General features: G+C 46.5%; 1 protein-coding gene across 1 annotated transcript; it reads left to right on the plus strand.

The window, feature by feature from the left end:
• Positions 1-8355: 8355 nt before the first annotated feature.
• On the plus strand, positions 8356-19100 carry LOC113989199 (spermatogenesis-associated protein 16-like; the record flags this gene model as incomplete). Its single annotated transcript, XM_039390665.1, has 10 exons — positions 8356-8370; positions 9280-9360; positions 10486-10887; positions 12656-12801; positions 13861-13950; positions 14439-14523; positions 15281-15428; positions 15793-15933; positions 16172-16284; positions 18936-19100. Coding segments are annotated over exons 1-10 (1386 nt in total), but the record flags the coding sequence as incomplete, so codon positions are not given.
• Between the last annotated feature and the right edge of the window lie 348 nt (positions 19101-19448).

A 19448-nucleotide genomic window follows, 5' to 3' on the forward strand; every position in this document is an offset into this window, starting at 1 on the left:
GAATAAGGATCAGGGAGTCAAGGACAAAGATGACAAAGAGAACATCTGGATACCATTCCCATACCCAGCTGCAAGGACATTAGAGCTAATTAAAACTACTGATGGGAAGTCCCTGGCAATTAAAATAGGCCTACAACAGAACCAACCAGAACGAAGCCCACGAACTCAAGCCCAATGAAGAGCTAACAAGTGACTATGGGAGGGGAGTTGAAAAAAGTGTAAAAGTTACTGTTTGTCTCTATCGAGCTTGCGGGCCCTTGGAGGAGCAGGGGTCTCTCCAGGCCGCCCAGCGCGCTGATTTGCTTATTTGCACTTTATATAAATCTTATAATAAAAATTGCCGCTATATTTTGATTTGGTTTATTTACCTATAACACCCCCCCCCTTCCCCTTTCCAGTTTTCCTTTATTTTTTTTTTTTTTTTCTGTTCCCAGGGTGGAGAACTGTTCTCCGAGCACTGGAGAGAGCAGCCCCAGCTGCTTCGGATGACACAATGGGAATGAATATTCATTACTGGAGTTCTTGTTAGCTAAAACTACAGCACTGGGACTCTCCATCTCTAAGAAACCACGGAAGTTTATTCAGAACTGAAGCGGATTTTTTTTGTTCAGAAAAGTTTGTTCAGAAGTGAATGTACAGTGTGAGAAATAAAAATACGGTTTTTATTACAAACAAATTTTTAGAAAACTTATAGGCATATTGTGAAGTTGGGCCTTTAGGCAAATATAAAGGGAATTTTTGCCTTTAGGCAAATATAAAGCTCCTGAAAATGAAAACCTATTTGACCATTTTTGAGCACAGGAGCCTCTCCCCATGGGCTGAGAACAAAGGAGGATCCATCATTTTGACAGGGGATGCCTTGCAGCCAATAGGAACGTTCCACTTTTCGGAGAAAAAACCTTTTGAGGCAAAAATGAATATATTAAACTGACCTGAAGGGGTGGGATTTTGTAAAACTATAAAATGCATGAAATTTAAACACAAAGGGTCTTTCCTCCCCGGGAGATCTGTGTGAGGTGGACCCAGTGCACGCTGCAAATAAAACTTTCCTTGTCGTTACAGTTCCCTTGTTTCACAGGTAATTGAATCTTTCTAAATTAAATAACAAGACATTTCTCACAACAGCTTAACTATATATTTATATTTGCCAATTTATAGTAACAGTTTGATTGGAAAATCACTGAAACTTTAAGTTTTGCTAAACTAACCCTGATGAGCTTCAATGAAAAAAGCCTGGTGGAACTGAAAAATGGACATCTAGAATGCAGAATTTATAGCCCTCCAAGAACGCTGCAGAGAGCAAAAAATAAAGGAGAGACTAACAAAGACAATTCAGAACGTGCTGGAAACTCTCTACCTGGGAAAAAGAGAATAAAAGGACAAAAAATGTGGACTAATTAGCATGAGAAGTGAGAAATCAATAATCAATAGAGGAGAGAATACTAATTAATGAATAGAATTATGTGATTTAGAACCAATGAACATTAACTTTTTTGTTTGCTAAAACTGTATAAATAAGTGAAAAGTTCTGAAATGGGGGTATGGGGGGGGCTGAAATTATCTGCTACACACCCTGCGTGCTCTCTGATACTAAAAAATAGTGTTAGAGAGTTTCATTTATCCCGTTTTCAGTGACACTTTTCATTAAAAATTTTTAAATGGATTTTGCTTGAGCCATGAAATCCTCTTCCACAGCCACTCCCTGCGGGGGAGAGGACCCCCGGGAGAGGAGTTGCACCTGAGCTGGTGGTGTCCTGGGAACCAGACCCTGAACAAGTCTTCATGGGGGACTTCAATTTGCCTGACATTAACTGGGGGCTGGTAAAACCCGGACCAGAAGATTCCTAAAAAACCTGGATGACAACTTTATGGAACAGCCCCTAGGGGAGCCGACTCAGAAGAATGCCCTCCTTGATCTGCTGCTTGACAACAGAGTGGATCTTGTGAGCCAAGTGGAGCCTGGTGGCTGTCTTGGCCACAGTGACCATGAAGTGATCAAGTTTAAAATTTCTGTTGGCAGGAGGAAAAGTGCCAGTGAGACATGAGGAGATGCCAACTCTGGACATGAGGAGATGAGACTTCAGGCTGCTCAGGGAATTAGGTAAAGCAGGCAAGGTAGAAGGACAGCTTAACCTCCCAAACAGGGACAGAGACAAGGCAAAGGTGTTTAATGCTTTCTTTGCCTCTGTCTTCAACATGGATGATGGACCAAGGGGGTCTCACTGCCCTGAGCTGGAGGACTGTGACTGAATGATCAACTCCCAGTTGACCCTGACATTGTGCAGGAGCTCCTGTTCCAACTGGATCTCTACAAATCTATGGGACCTGATGGGATTCATCCCAGAATACTCAAAGAGCTGCTGATGTCCTTGCAAAACCTGTCTCGATGATTTTTGAGCCGTCTTGGGAATCTGGAGAGGCTCCAGCTGACTGGAAGCTGGAGAATGTTGGCCCAGAAAAACATTTCCTTCAAAGAAAAAGGAGACTGCTTCAAACCATGCCACTGATGAGCCCTCACTTGAGCAAGGCTTCTACACTTTTCTTTCTGTAAACCACAACAAATTCACATGATTAAGAATTTTTTTTTCAAACCTGACTTTCACTGGCAGTTCACTTGTGTGCTGTGAGGTTACAGAGTCCCACCTTACAAAGCCTTTGAAGGAATTGTTTCACCTACAAAGACTTTGTTTAATTCCAAAGTTCTGGCTCAGACTAGTCATTGCTGCAAACCCTTATGTGCGAATTGCTTCTGAACAAACATTATTAATTGTGCCTAATTACTGCAGCAGACAACCTTACCCCCTGCAAGTGACCCCGCCCTTCACCCAAGAGCCAAGGCTCTGCAATTCTAGTTGAATTCCATGCATTGCCATAGTCACGTAGATCATGGAGACATGGAATGGTTTGGGTTGGAAAGGACTTTACAAACCATCTCATTCCACCCACTGCCGTGGGCAGAGACACCCTCCACTAGACCAGGTTGCTCCAAGACTCATTCAAAAGAAACAAGGGGCTACTTACTGTAGCCACCAACCTCAGGCTCTTCTCCAAAATATTTGGGAAATATCCAGTACTCTGTCACCTTAGAGGTAGCACCTGTAATCAGGAAATTTTTAATTATTCTTTTAACCATTACTGCCCTCAAAGTTCAGTCTGGGATTTGAGAGGTCCCAGCTGACTGGAAGCTGCCAAACATTGTCCCAGTTTTCAAGAAGGGCAAGAAGGAGGACCCTGGAAACTACAGGCATGTCAGTCTCACTTCAGTGCCTGGTAAAATCATGGGAAAAAAATATTCTGGGAAGCACTGAAAACCACCTGGAGGACAATGCAGTCATTGGTCATGGCCAGCAGAGCTTCATGAGGGGAAAGTCCTTCTTGTTGAACCTGATTGCCTTCTACGACAGGGCAACTCACGGGGTTAATCAGGGGAAGCCAACTGATGTAATCTTTTTGGATTTTGGCAAAGCTTTCAATTCTGTGTCTCGCAGTTTCCTTCTGGACAAACTGTCTGGACCACAGCTGGATAAACACATCATGTGGTGTGTGGGCAACTGGCTCACAGGTCAGGCACAAAGAGTTACAGTGAATGAGGTGACATCAGGCTGGCACCAGTCACTAGTGGGGTTCTGCAGGGCTCCATCCTCAGCCCAGTTCTCTTCAACATCTTCATAAATGACTTGGACACAGGACTGGAAGGAATAGTGAGTAAGTTTGCCAATGACACTATATTGGAAGAAGCTGTTCGCCCCACCAAGGGCAGAGAGGCCCTGCAGAGATGTGGACAAATTTGAGAGATGGGCAATCACCACCAACATTATGAAGTTTAACAAGGGCAAGTGGAAGATTCTGCACCTGGGACAGGGCAACTCTGTTGTGTGGATAGATTGGGGAATGAGAGGCTGGAGAGCAGCTGCAGAAAGGGGCCTTGGGGTCCTGGTCAATGGCAAGTTGAACATGAGTTTTGGGCACCACAATGTGAAAAAGACATGAAGCTATTAGAGAGCATCCAAAGGAAGACCACAAGGATGGGGAAGGGTCTGGAGGGGAAGCCTTATGGAGAGTGGCTGAGGTCACTTGGTCTGTTCAGCCTGGAGAAGAGGAGACTGAGGTCAGACCTCATTGGGGTCTTCAACATTGTCACAAGGGGCAGTGGAGGGGCAGGTACCGACTCCTTCTCCGTGGTGACCAGTGACAGGACTGAAGGAAATGGCTGGAGCTGAGTCGGCGGAGGTTTAGGCTGGATATAAGGGAAAGGTTTTTCACCCAAAGGGTGCTCGGGCACTGGAACAGGCTCCTCAAGGAAGTGGTCACGGCACCAAGCCTGACAGAGTTCAAGAAATGTTTGGACAGTGCTCTCAGGCACATAGTGGGATTGTTAAGGAGTCCTGTGCAGGGCCAGGACATGATGATCCTGATGGGTCCCTTCCAGCTCAGCATACTCTGTGATTCTATGAAATTATTTCAGCATCCAGCACTGAGCTTTCACTCCAGAATAAAGCTGTTCAGCCTGGTGACCACAGACCTTCCTCTCCTCCCAAGTACAGCAACCACAACATTACTTAATTTCTTTGGATGAAAGAAATAAGCAGCATTTAAGTGTCACTGTAACAATTCTATATCCTTTCATACTGGCTACTGGTGTATTTTCTACATTTTCAATTTTACAACATTGTTCAGCATTGCTGCCTGCAGGAAATCTCCACTTAGATTCTCAAGTCTTTCTCCTGTGCTCACTCACTGCCTTACTCCTCCTTGTTACCTCTATTTAGATGCGCAAAAATCAGCTGCTACTGAGAGAATCCTATCTAAAGGGTTCCCACTCAAAATACTGGATTCACTTCTGTCCCTGCATGAAGAAATCCAAGAGGAAAATAGCAAGTTGATTACAGAACCTTGCAAAATCATATCTGAGGACATTTCATTATAAAATCACAAATACTAACAGAAGCTGAGAAAACCAGCAATGCTAGGAAACAAGCTTCAAACACTCAGACTAGAACAGCTCAGGCAATAAATTTAATTGTAATGAACCCTCTCTTTCTGACGTGTGCACAATGCCACTGAATTTTCACAAACAGTGAAATAGGGACCCCTGGCAGTGGTGGCTTCACACAGAGCAAAGACACAACAGGGCAGAGCAAGTGGCTGCTAAATTTATAGCTTCCATGTTGCAACTAAGGATTTATTTTAATTTATTTATTTATTTATTTATTTATTTTATTTATTTATTTTCATAGAATCATAGAATCGATTGGGTTGGAAAAGACCTCCGAGATCATCGAGTCCAACCCTTGGTCCAAATCCAGTCCATTTACTAGATCATGGCACTCAGTGCCACGTCCAATCTGCGTTTAAAAATCTCCAGGGATGGTGAATCCACCACCTCTCTGGGCAGCCCATTCCAATGCCTGATTACTCTCTCTGTAAAGAATTTTCTCCTGATATCCAACTTAAATTTCCCCTGGCGGAGCTTAAGCCCGTGCCCCCTTGTCCTATTGCTGAGTGCCTGAGAGAAGAGACCAACCCCCACCTGGCTAGAACTTCCCTTCAGGTAGTTATAGACGGTGATGAGGTCACCTCTGAGCCTCCTCTTCTCCAGGCTAAACAACCCCAGCTCCCTCAGCCTCTCCCCATAGGACTTGTGCTCCAGTCCCTTCACCAGCCTTGTTGCTCTTCTCTGGACCCGCTCCAGCACCTCAATATCCTTCCTGAACTGAGGGGCCCAGAACTGAACACAATACTCAAGGTGTGGCCTCACCAACGCAGAGTACAGGGGAAGGATCACTTCCCTGCTCCTGCTGGCCACGCTATTTTTGATACAGGACAAGATCCCATTGGCCTTCTTGGCCACCTGGGCACACTGTTGGCTCATGTTGAGCTTCCTGTCAATTAGTACCCCCAGGTCCCTTTCTGCCTGGCTGCTTTCCAGCCACTCTGTGCCCAGCCTGTAGCGCTGCAGGGGGTTGTTGTGGCCAAAGTGCAGGACCCGGCACTTGGCTTTATTGAACTTCATCCCATTGGAATCAGCCCATCTCTCAAGTCTGTCCAGATCCCTCTGCAGAGCCCTCCTGCCTTCCAGCAGGTCGACACTCCCTCCCAATTTGGTGTCATCAGCAAATTTGCGGATGATGGACTCAATCCCCTCATCTAAATCATCAATAAAGATATTAAACAGGACTGGACCCAACACAGACCCCTGGGGAACACCACTGGTGACCAGCCGCCAGCTGGATGCAGCTCCATTCACCAGCACTCTCTGGGCCCGACCCTCCAGCCAGCTCCTAATCCAGGAGAGGGTACACTTGTCCAAGCCTTGGGCTACCAGCTTTTCCAGGAGTATATTATGGGAGACAGTGTCAAAGGCCTTGCTGAAGTCTAGATAGACCACATCCACAGCCTTCCCCTCATCCACCAGGTGGGTCACCCGATCGTAAAAAGAGATCAGGTTGGTCAGACAGGACCTGCCCCTCCTAAACCCGTGCTGGCTGGGTCTGATCCCTTGTCCATCCTGAAGGTGCTGTGTGATTGCACTCAGGATGATCTGCTCCATAACCCTGCCAGGCACCGAGGTCAGGCTGACAGGCCTGTAGTTGCCAGGGTCCTGCTTGCAGCCTTTTTTGTGGATTGGGGTGACATTCACCAACCTCCAATCATCTGGGACCTTCCCAGAGAGCCAGGACTGCTGGAAGATGATGGAGAGCGGTTTGGCAAGCTCTTCTGCCAGCTCCCTCATCACCCTGGGATGGATCCCATCCGGTCCCATAGACTTATTAGGATCCAGCTGGCTCAGTAAGTCGCTAACTACATCCTCCTGGAATACAGGAGGGCTATTCAGCTCTCTGTCTCTGTCTATCTGCTCTAGAGGCCAGTTGTCCTGAGGGCCACCTGTCTTACTACTAAAAACTGAGGCAAAGTAGGTGTTAAGTACCTCAGCCTTCTCCTTATCTTTGTTAACTATATTTCCCTCCAAGTCCAACAGAGAATTGAGGTTTTCCTTGCCCCTCCTTTTGCTATTAATGTATTTATAAAAGGACTTTTTGTTATCCCTAACTGAATTAGCCAAATTAACTTCAAATTCCACTTTTCTTTCCCTAATTTTTTTCCTGCATGGCCTAGCTCTCTTCGTAAATTCTTCATAAGTAGCCAGCCCTTTTTTCCACAGTCTGTAAACTTTCTTTTTATGCCTGATTTCTTTCAGAACCTCCCTATTTATTCTACTTGTAGTCACTATTAATAAAGTGCAATATTTAAGAGTCATTAAAAATAAAAATAAATAAAAATAAATACATTAAAGACAAAAACAAACAAACAAACAAACAAACAAACAAAAAAACCCAAATAAAACAAAACACAAAACCCCCGCTATACCAAAAAGACAAACCACATTTTTCTTTACTGTCAGAAGGCTTCTGGAAAAAAAAAAAATAAATCAAACCATTCTGCAAGTTCTGAGGTACAAAAGAAATATGGACTTGGGTTTCTGCACCAAACCATAGCAGGATTTATCCAGTTGGCCATTCAGAATAGGAACAAACAAGCAAGTCCATATTTCCCAAGGTATTTTACAGTTCATCCTCTTTTTTTTTTTTTTTATGGCAGAACACACAAAGACATTCTTGTTTAGGAAGAAATTTGCTTTGAATTATTTAAACTTTGAGGTCCATTTAAAAATGAATTTTATTAAAGTCAGATACTCCCAGGCATGAAGGTAAGACATAAATAAAACAGAACCTACTTTATCATAATGTACCACTTCTTTTTGCTGCAGTATTTGCAGAAAAAACACATTGAAATGCCCTTCCAGCTGACTTTAAACCTAATTCTGGACAACACCAGCCAGAGACATAATGAAAGCTGTTACCAATTCTGAGTTTGGTTTTCAGAGCGATCAACCATCAAAATCTGTGTTTAACTTCAGCAGAACTGTGTTCAGCAGCTGTGAAAACTGGGCCTGAAATGACATGTTTGGACCTGAGTCACATCCCTTTCAGTGCCACCCACCAGTACCATCCTGATAGCTGTTCCCACGGGAAAATCCTGTTTGGAATCATTTTAAGGTAAAAGCCCAGCCCCATGTCAGCCCCTGACAAGCTGCACACAAGCACCAGCAGGGGAAGGAAGGGTTGATTTGGTAGTTTCTAACTGACCTCACTGGAACTGGGCCTGGAGCCACCAAAGCATTCCCGAGCAGCATTTCTGGAGCACGAACCGTGCCCAGTGTGCACCATCAATGTTTGTGGGACCCCCGGGGCTGTGGGGACGGGGTGGCAGTGCAGGTGTGGGGCCAGCAGGCAGTTGGGCCTCCCCAACCGCCCCAGATGTGGCGTTTGAACCCGGCAACTGCCAGAACGGCTGATGGAGACCCAGCAGGTGAGTGGGAGAGGTGCAGCTCTCCCTGTGCCAGGCCCAGACGGGGTACAAGTGGGCCTGGGCTGTCCCATGGGGAATGGTTCCCTTTGGGAACAACAGTCTGCTGTTCCAGAGCTGGCAGCAGCTTTGGTGCTGGCCATGGGGACAGGCCTGGGAGGGATGGAGGGCTCCTCCCTGAGGACACCCACACCTCCTCCTCTGTCACTGCCACACTGGAGGCACTGGGCACTGATGAGAGAGCAGCTTTTCATCGCATTCCCTTCACCCCAATTTACAGCCCAGCCTCAGCAACTGCCAGAGACCTCAATGGGTTTCTTCCAGTCATCTCCCAGATGATTCTTGGTAGCCCAGACAAGGCCACAGGAATGATCAGAAGATGCTCTTCTGATGCACTTCTGCTGTGGGGAAGGCTGAGGGAGTTGGGACTGCTCTGCTTGAAGAAGGCTCCAGGGAGACCTTAGAGCCCCTTCCAGCATCTGAAGAGGCACAGGGAGAGCTGGAGAAGGACTTGGGACAAGGACTTGCAGGGACAGGACGAGGGGGAATGGCTCCAAACTGACAGAGGGCAGGCATAGATTTGGATATGGGGAAGAAATTCTTCCCTGCGAGGGTGGTGAGGCCCTGGCACAGGTTGCCCAGAGCAGCTGTGGCTGCCTCATCCCTGGAACTGTTCGAGGCCAGGCTGAATGGGGCCCTAACAATTTTCTTTCTGGTGTTCTATACTAGCAAGACACCTTCCAGCAGGTTCTGTTTGTTCTGTTTTTAAACTACTGGACTGAAAGTATTCTCAAGGAGTGAAGGAAGAGCTGAGCTGGAATTCCTGAGGTGGGGCAGGGGGAAAGCGTTTAGGACCGACTGCCTCAGGGACAGCCATGCGATCTGAGTGTATTCATACTTGTGCTCTTCCAGGTGTCTCAGGGGCTTGGACTGAGCCAGTGGTTCCCTTCCCACATGTTTCCTCAAGAGGGATCTTCCTCAAGAGCCCCTGAGGTGAGTACAACTGTGCTGAATGGCTTAGGACCGTTTTTAAACGGTGTTTGGGGGGGGAGAGAACTGCAGGAACCCTGGAAGGCTGAAGCTGCTCTGCCATGGATTTTCTGTCTGTCCCTGGGTGGGATTCATTTCTGTGTGCTTGATTTCTGTGTTGCCATTTTACCCCAAAGGAGTAAAATTTCCTCTGCTCGATCGGCTTAACGTCTTTGACAGGGAACATGTACAACTAAAGCAGGAACCTGATTTCAGATGGCTCTGTATAACTTTATTATAATCACACTAATAAATGTACCAAGCACAAGCAATGTGCTTAGTGTAGAAATAGATTTAATACATATAAGTGGATTTTGCAATTGGTTCTCCATGAATGGACACCATTCTCGTTAGGATCAGAAGAGGTTTTTCAGATGGTGCTTTGGAACATGACAGAACACCTGTCCTCCTCATACTGGGCTAAAGTAAAGAAGGAGCATTAGATCTCCATTTCATGACTGTGAAAAGGCTTTTTTGCAGTTACTTGGATTTTATTTCGTTCTATTTCCTTTTTTTTTTTATTTAATTTAATTTAACATGTTCCAAATATATTTATCCAAATACATTCAGTAAAGTTAAAAGAATGGAAGGCAACTAATTTTAACATATTGCCCCTTAATGTCATCTTGTTTGGTGCTAAAATCCACCAAAATTGGTGCTAAATTTGGTGCTAAAATCCACGGCAAAGGATTTTAAATGCAAAGCATTTTCAGAAATCACTTTTTGAAACAAACCAGAGCTCTCCTGGGACATTTTGCAAAGGCAAGCAGTGACAAGGACAAGGGGGAGTGGTTTTCAGCTGAAAGAGATTTAGATTGGATATTGGGAAGAAATTCCTCCTTGTGAGGGTGGTGAGGCTCTGGCACAGGTTGCTCAGAGAAGTTTTGTCTGCCCCATCCCTGGAAGTGTTCAAGGACAGTTAGACGGGGCTTGGAGCAACCTGGGCTAGTTGAAGGTGTCCCTGCCCATGGCAGGGGGTTGAAACGAGATGATCTTTGAGGTCCCTTCCAACCCAAGCCATTCTTTGATTCTATAAAATTACTTCAAATCCCACAGTTGTCTCCTCACCTCCCGCTCCTTCTCTGGCAGGCAGAGGAACACAAAGAACAGCACAGGACTGGCACAGACAGAGGAAACTGTAAAACGAAAGGAGACAGCCACGAAGATCTGACTGGGACAAAAGCAGGAGCACAACTGGAGCCCGGTGCGGGGATATTCCCGAGCCCTCTGCTTCACATCCCTCCGGGCAAACTCAGGGAAATAGAAGCTCAGTTGGTCTGCGCCGACGAGGCAGACACCGAGTTTGGGTTTGGCGACGTGGCGTTGCCTGGGGTGACCCCACCAGCACATCAGGCTCCTGCCAAATCCCCCGAGGGCAGCCCCTGGCGCTGCGTGGACGCGCGGCTTCAGCTGCCCCTGCAGGAGGGCAGCGCTCGGTACAGGCAGGAGCAGTTCGCGGCAGCGGCGGCCAAGTTCTCCACGGCGCTGGAGGTACTGGGGTGGGGAGGGTTGGTTAGAAACCCCGAGATGCAATTTCATGTGAAATCTGAAAATTAAGAGCTATTAAAAAAAAAAAAAAAAAAAAGAAGGAAGGTGGAGGCTCAACTTAAACCAAAGAATCTCAGGTGCTTTTGTGTTTTTCTCCAAGTCCTTGACTGTGTTTATGTGTGGAAGAAATTAAAGTCCCGTAAAGGGGAAAAACTTCTCCCCTCTTTAATCCCAGCTCTATCAGCAACAAATGACCTCTCAATAATCAGGGGAGTTCCCACTCTTCCCCAGCTGTCCCTGCTCTACCCGGGTCAAATGTTTAATATTTTGCTTGAACAACAGGTCCCTTTGAGTCCCTTTTTTCCCTTTATGGCATTTCCATCATGTCCTCTGTTTCTTTTTTTTCCTCTGAAGACAGAAGATGCCACCGGAGCTGGGCAGGAATCCTTTTCTTTCTGCATGAGACAGGACAGGTCCCATAGGGATCAACCCCTCAGAACTTTGGGGGTGTTCTCTTCAGCAGCTCAGAGTCCACACACTGAGTTTTGTGGGAACACTTCCTGAGGTACTAAAGAAGTACAATGGACTCACATCTGAGCTGTCTGAAGTGGACATGTTCTTCCATCAGTAGTTATTTCTATGATTTCCAGTTTCAGGATGAACCCCCCAAAATCTACAGACCTTGGACATTTTTAAAAATCTCGGCCAGCCTTGAGTTTTATCAGTGTAATATGAGAAGAGCAAAAGAGGGATGTCCTCTGGCAAGGTTGCAATGAATTTTACAGGGAGAGAGGAGAGAAAGGAGGTGTAGGAGAGCCCAGCAGGTGGGTCACCCTTCCATCCACCAGTGTCTCCCAGAGAACAGCTCTCTCATAAACCATGAAGGATGCCACACAATTACCTGGCTGCTGACACTCACCATGCAGACAAGGGCTTCAGTTTTCCCATGAGACAGGATGCTAAAAGCACTCCTGGGAGCTCTCAAATCAAAGAGAAAAGGAAAAACTAGAGCCATTTTCTGCTTTACAGGAACATGGTTGGTGATGAGAATAGAGGACTTGCAAGCTGGCCTCTTCACTGTCTCTAAAAATTCCTCTCCACTCTGACCCCAATCCCTTCAGCTGGGTACCTGACATCCTGAAAAAGGAGCCAACTACACTTGTTTTAGCACTGTTCTGCCAAACCTTATTCAAAAGCATTTGTAAAAGCTTAGAGCTTTCCACTTCACAAGCAAATATCCTATTCCTTCTTCTTTTTTCTACCATACCGAAGCCATTTTTTTAAGCAAGAAATATTATAGCAGTCAATGAGTAAAATTAGCAAGTGTCATCCTTTTTAGGTGCTTTTTTGCTCCCTGTATTCAGAAGTGAGCTGTGGAGGGGACAGAACCACTGGTTGCTTAAGAAGAAAGGAGGTCTTGCCTCATCCTAAGAGGAAATGGAAAGGCTGGCAAATAGACATACTGGAGAAAGAGTAACTAGAGATTAAGGAATTCTTTCCTGGGATTGTGGACAGAGTGATTGGGACATCCCAGAATTGTAGGGCTGGGGCTTCTCAGCAGTCCCTTAATCCAGCTCTCCTCAGAAGCAAAAACCAGAACATCCCTGAAAGACAATTCTGTACTCTGTGCTGATTTTTGTAATGCTGCCTTTAGTTAAAGCCAGAGTCTATTGTACTTCAGTTTTCTCCACTGATCAGTCACAAAAAGCATTTCCACCTAGCAAATGGTGTATTGTAACATTTGTAAATAATGGTTTTATTTCACATGCAGCTTTGCAGTAGAGGCTTTGCTACAGAGGATCCCTTGAAGTCCTCTCCAGATGATATTTCCAGAGTTGCCAGTTTTATTGAGTCAAAACTTGTCATCTGTTACTTAAAACTGGGGCAGCCTGACATTGCTCTGAGTCATTCACACAGGTAAGAAAAAGTATTGATTAGATTCACTACTAGGACTGAAATCCAAAATTGAACAAAGACTGGAAATAAGTGCTGTGCAGGAAGAACCAGTTTAATAATGAGAAAAGAGGAATCAATAAAATACACCTGACACGTTGCACTGATGTTTAGATTGGACTAATCCTCCAAAGTGGAGAATTCAGCTGTAACAGCCCTGCACACACTCAGTGCTTTGATCATGTAGAAGGAAAGGAGCCTGTGTGTGCAGCCTCCCCAGGCCCAGACACATGGAGGGGGGGCATCCTTCAGACTAGTTCCAGGCACCAGTTCTGGGCTGAGAGCCTGAGTGCCCAGGAGTGGTCAGAGAACATCAAGGGCACTCCCAGGGCACAGCTGGCAGGGACACAACCTGTATTTCTGCCAGCTGGAGTATTCTGTCAGGTGAGCCAGAGGAGTGGAAGCAGTGAGCCCTCCCATCAGGAGCTGCCCTCTCTGCCAGTCTCACTGCTGAGCTGCTGCCAGTTTTATCCTATTACCTTAAAGCCTGAAATCTGTTACACCTGGAACTTCACCTGTTGAACCAAGGGTCTAACACACGTGCCAAGGTTCACCCACATAGAACCTATCCCTTGTACAGGAAGTATTTCAAAATCTCTCAAGTTAACATTATGATATATTCCAGATGCACAGTGTTACCAGGGAGATGGGTCAGACACCTGCCACTCCTGTTTGGGGAGCTGAGGGTTAAAAGAACTTGTGCTGTAGCAGTTTTGCTGATGTTACCTACATACTAAAGCCAAGAGAGAATGTTATCCCTGGAACTCCTTTCCTAGAATACGCAGAACTCTACTGAAATTGCATTTATGATAAAATCACAATGAAAATTTTAGTAATGCTTGTTCATAGACCACATCTGGAGAGAGAAGGAGAGGGAGACAGAGAGGAAGAGTTTGCTGATATTTGAGACATAGCACTGAGTTGTAGAGAATAAGTGCATGTGGTTTGTGCCTTAGTCACAGTTTGATTCCCATGAGCTTTACTGATTAACAATCTGACCTTGCCCATCCTTCTCCCTCCCAGGAGCATCATTGAGAACCCCTCTTATTTCCGCAACCACCTCCGCCAGGCCGCTTGCTTTCGATGCCTGCAGAGATACTCAGAGGCTGCCAGGTACTGCCCTGCTGGGGCTGCTGCAGGGCTGCCAGGTACTGCCCTGCTGGGGCTGCTGCAGGGCTGCCAGGTACTGCCCTGCTGGGGCTGCTGCAGGGCTCTCTCATCCCAGCTCTCGGGAGCGAGGACATCCTCTCATAGCCAGGCTTTTGCCAAATCACTGGGAGCTTTGCACTGGCTCTGTGTGTGTGAGATCTCAGGAGCAGATCTCTTTGTGTGTGAGATCTTTGGTGAGATCTCAGGAGCAGCAGAGCTCCAAGTCCTCCCAGTTGGTGTAACATGAGTAACCCCAGCTATGGTCCTAAATGACCCCACAGGCTGTTTGCTGGCAGAGAGTTAACCAAGCTAAAAGTGTGTTTCCTGATGCTCATCTGAGAGTGGGGCAAGGACTGAGAGTTCTGTGCAACTTTTTGGTACGCTCTTTTAATATGACTTCCCTTCAGTCTGGCCACAGACCCCCTTCTCATTTCTGCTGCCTTTGTTCTCAGAAGCGCCATGATTGCTGACTGTCTGTACATCCTGGCAGGGGGCACGGCCCTGGAGACAAGTGACCTCATCCAGCTCTACTGGCAGGTGAAAAACTGAGAGCCAAAGGAGAAACTGGGTGCCTGTCTCAGTAGTGGGATCAACAGGGGGGATTCCTGCTAAAAAGACTGCCCACAAAGGGAGCTCTTGGGCACATCAGTCAGCAGGACACTGCACAAGCCTTCTGTGTGGCTTATTGAAGGCGTGGGCTCAGTGGGGAGAGGAACTGAGGCGACTTTATTCAAAGGGCACAGTCTTTTATAACCTACACAAACATGGAAGGGATTCCTTATGGGGCAAAAACTGTAACTGCAGCATCTGCTTGGCTGCTGTCACAGGGGGACAGGGCAGGCTTTTGGGGTCACAGCTCATTCCTGTGATGAGTTGCTCTGTACTCTGCTCAGCCCAAAACCTGCTGCTAAGGTCTGGTTCTTTCCAGGCCTTCAGCCTGCACATTCCCCACACTTTTGGACTTACAATGGAGTACATTTGTTTGGACTAATTTTAAGGGATAAATTCAAGGTTGTTAACCCTTGGATCATGCTTCAATTTTATGGACTGCTATAAAATTTAATTTTGGATACTGTTGCCTAAGCTATTTTTTCTAAAGTCTTCCTGATGTGACCTTCAGAGAGCATGGAATCACTTTTTCTTTTCATCTAAAAGACAATTAATCTAGTAATTGTCCCCTCATTGAAGACAGAGGTTTGTGGAGTCTCTATCCAACCCACCTGATTGTTTTGCTTGGGTTTTTTTAACTAGCCATTACCCAACATGAAAAGTATCATTTCTTTGCCTTTTTTAGGCTCTGATTCAAGAAGCCCTCAGTGGAGAAGTGTCTTTTTCCGTTCTGTACACACCTTTTGAGAAAGAGGACGAGGCTGACAAAATAAAGGAGGCCAATAAAAGCTTTGCTGAGAAGCACCCTGATTATGTGCAGCACATATTCACAGGTAACAGCAGGTTTCACTGTGGACTGTGTGAGGGGCTGAGTCCAAAAGAGCTTGAAAGAGTTTGAGAGTTTGTGCTGCTTGAGCTCCAGACACAACAATGTTCCACTGTTGCAGGGAATGGGGCAGAGTGTGGTTTATCTCAGGCATCAGCAAAACTGAAGCTGTTGATGCAAAAGGCTTGTAAAGTCCTAAATTTCAAATTTAGGAGAGCTGGATGGGTTGGTTTGGTCACCTGGTTCTGGCAAGCTTTCTGGAGAACATTTCTCCTCCTTAGACTTCCTTATTTTTCTAAAAAAAAAAATAACTTCTCTTACAACTGAAAAGAAATGTGACAGTGGAAATGATTTTCCTTTCCCTATCACAGATCCTCATGGAATTCACCTGTTGCCAGAGAGAGCTGAGTCTCTGCCTGACCAAGAGTACTTACTGACTTTGGGCTTCAGAAACAGAGAGATTGGAAAAACTGTGGAAAAGTCTGTAATTCGAAAACTGCCAATCTGTCCAGGTGTGCCAACTTGCTTAGGAACTGAGCTGGCTCGGGGGTGATCCCCATGATCCTTGCTAAATGAGGGGTGGAGGGTTGTCCCAGGAACCATTTCTCTGTGCTGGCAGCCCTGACTGCTCAGAGCTCTCCCCATCCCCTTCATTCCTCCTCCAGTTTACCCAACGTCCTGCCAGATCCTCTAGGAAAAAAGGGAGATGAATAAACACAGCCTCTGTGGTTCTGTGATTTCACTTCCTAGGTCAGAAAACAGCTTTCAGTCCCAGCACAGAGGAAGAAACAGAAACATTTTGGGAAAATACTGGGAAAAAGATCATGGCAGTCATAGATTTTATAGGAAGCACCAAAATAAAGGTGAGTATTCCACTGCCTTTCAGGTGTGTGGTGTGTGTGGTGACAGAAGCCTCTGTGTGTGGGAAGGACGTGTGCTTTTGGGGTGTCCTTCCTGCTGCACATGCTCTGCCAGCATCCAGAAAGGCTCCGGGAATTGCTTTAGGAACAGAGTTCCAGTGGGTTGAGACACTTTACAGTTTGTCCCATGCAATTTTCTCCAATCTTTATGGCTTATAATATTATATCCCTACTTCACGTAACCACCAAGACAGTTGCTGTATTTAATACCCAGAGCAGACTGCACATACCAGCAGGATCTCCTCCAAGAGTGAATAATTGCTACTTGAAGCATTTCTGGGGATTGAGATCGTGATCCCTACAGAGTGAAGGATGTGAAACAGCTTTCCCATCTGTTACAACCATAAGCAAAGTGATCATAATTACCTCTGCTCTATCCTTTGTGCCATAATGGACACAGTTTTTTAGCACTGTGGCTGACAATCAGCACAGAGGTCAAAAATCAATTTTGTACATGGACGAGACTCTTTTCATGCAATTATTAAATGCTCCTCCTGATAAAAGAAACATGAGCTAGAGACTTAGGGAAACTGTGACTTCTTCCAGAGAACAGCTGGTGAAACAACAGTAAGTGCCTGAACTCACCCACTCAGCAGAGGGAAAGGTGCTCAGTGCTTGGCCACAATGGGTGCTTGCAAAGCATCCCCCCTGGTGTGAGGCAGGTGGAGCAGATGAAGGGCAGACACCCCCAAGAAAACACAGCTGCTTCTTTCCAGTGCTTTCCTGAAGCCTTTTGCTGTTGCCTTTGGGTGACCTGATGTGCAGGCTGATACAAGTGACAGCTTTGGGAAAGCAGAGGGTCTGTTCCTGCTGTGGGCATGCACTTCAGTGCAGCTCTAGTTGTAGCTTCCAACCCACAAACAGAGTGTGGGTTGGATACTGGATACACAATAAAACCCCTGGTCTTTCTGAAAGCCCCAGGAAAACTGCAATTTTCTGACCCCGCCGTTCTGCCTTTGCTTTTGGAGGTGAGATCCCTCTGAAGAGTAACAGAAAGAGAAAAAATTTTGAAATCAGGCATCTTTTGGATTCCTCGTGGCTGCCCTATTTTGTCAATTAATTTGTAGGAATGGGACCACACAGTTCGAGCAGAGAGATGTGGGGTCTGGTTTCCAGGGCACAGGGACAAGAAACTCATCCTGTCAGAGATGAGAGCAGAGTGCTGGGCTAGGAGTGCTGAAGCCAGTCCTCACTCACTGTAGGAATTTACACTGCCCCTACACACCAGTATTTTCTACCAGCTTTAGACATCCCCTCAGACATTTCAATATTCTGGTTGAAACAGAAGGGTGGTCCCCAAAACAACAGGGTGAAACCACACCACCACTAAAAGCAGCAGCAAACTGACCTGTTTTCCAAGCAGGTTGGCACAGCATCCCCATGGCTCAGGCAAGGGGCACCCCAGTGCCATCTCCAGGGTAGCAAGGATGGGGGAACGGGGTTGAGCCCTGGGCCTGCAGATTCATAACCAACCCTGGGGGTCAGTGTAGGAGCTTTACTGGGGAGGAAGAAAGCCCCAAGAGAGAAGAGATGGTCACTGAGTTGGAACAAACAGCTGCCAGTTCCACATCCACTATCAGGGGGAACATACTCCCTTTCACTTCAGTTTTCAGAGCACTGAATGATCCCAGCAAGACCAAACCTCTGATCCAAAGAGCAGGTGGCAATGCTGGTTTTACGTGGGAACAGAGATGGGCACAGAGCCAGAGCTGCTCTGCTGCTGGGGACCAACATCTCCGACACAGATTGGACCACTTCTGCTTCCTTCAAAGTATTCCACAATTGTCTTCAAGCTAGAAATACGATTTCATATTATTTACATCACACAGAAGCTAAATTAAAAACTTCTGCCAGACAAACTTCAGCTGCAGAGTCGAACCTTACAACTTACTGTGAGAGAATAAAATAATGTATTTAGGGTTTAATAGAACAAACAATTCTTCCTGCCCTCTTCCTCATTTGCAGATGCAAATGTACAATCCAGCTTCTTGTTCTGATCAGACTGGTTTTGACAAAACCGTCTCAGTGCCAAAGCCGAGCTCATTAAGCCATGGCAACACCTAAGAGAAATCAATTCTGCCCCTTGGTTTTGCAGCCACACAACCTGGAGTTAATGACGTGATTTTTACACACAGTGCAGTGGGTAAGATGTGAAAGTCAAGGTTTAACATGCTTAAAATCTACCACGTTCCTGGCTGCGTGGAGGTCTGAGAATTCCTCTGCAGGTTTTAGTCCCCCCAGGGTCTGTGTTTGAAAACCATGGATTTGCCTGTCTGCACCCAACAGTGAGCTGACACCCTGCACGCCCTCCTCAGCCTGCTCCCCAAGACTGGAAAAGCCATCCAGGAATTCAGGTGATGTTTAATGTGGGGGATCATGGAAAAAGCCTTTACCAAAGGAGAAAACTGCAGCCGTGTTTGTTACGTTTGCCGTGATGACATCTTTGTTTTTCTAGTACTACCACAGAGGTTGTGGCGAGAAAGTCTTGCTGGCACAAACACGATGAGAAGCCTGGAGGGCACAGGACTCCAAGGATCAGGGTGTTTGTTCCCTGAGCTTCTCCTCTAACCTCTTGGCTGTCCCTGGGCAAACAGGACAAGCGCAGCCCGTGCGCCCGCGCCATCGAGCACTTCCACCGCGCCAGCCTGCTCGGCCGCCTGCAGAGAGGGGAGGAACAGGCCCAGGTGATGGCCCAGGTGATGGCTGAGCTGGCCACCATTCCCTACCTGCAGAGAGTCTCTCAGGAGGATGACAAGCTGGTAGGTTTTGATTTCTGACACTCCCTTTGCAGGCTGGGAGCCAGGGAGGGAAGGGCCAGAGAAGAGTTCTGTGCTGCCACGTTCTCTCTCTGCAAGTAATTTGTCCAATGTGGGTACCTGAAGGAATTTTTAAATCCTCCTTCAGTGCTTTGTCAGAGGAGGTGCTGATCACCTGCAAGGGTAACTTTGATAGAACCACCAGGAGTCACTTGTCAGCATCTGTTTAAAACCTCTCCTTCCCCCCCCAGACCTCCCCAGATCAGTCTGGGGAAACGATTGCAATCATTCAGATCATGCTCCCTTGACATTTCCGACCTCAAAAGGCACCTGCAGCAAAACAGCCCAAAT

Source organism: Pipra filicauda, unplaced genomic scaffold (genome assembly GCF_003945595.2).
Source record: "Pipra filicauda isolate LSUMZ 115617 unplaced genomic scaffold, ASM394559v2 scaffold859_size64859_pilon, whole genome shotgun sequence".
Classification (NCBI taxonomy): domain Eukaryota; kingdom Metazoa; phylum Chordata; class Aves; order Passeriformes; family Pipridae; genus Pipra; species Pipra filicauda.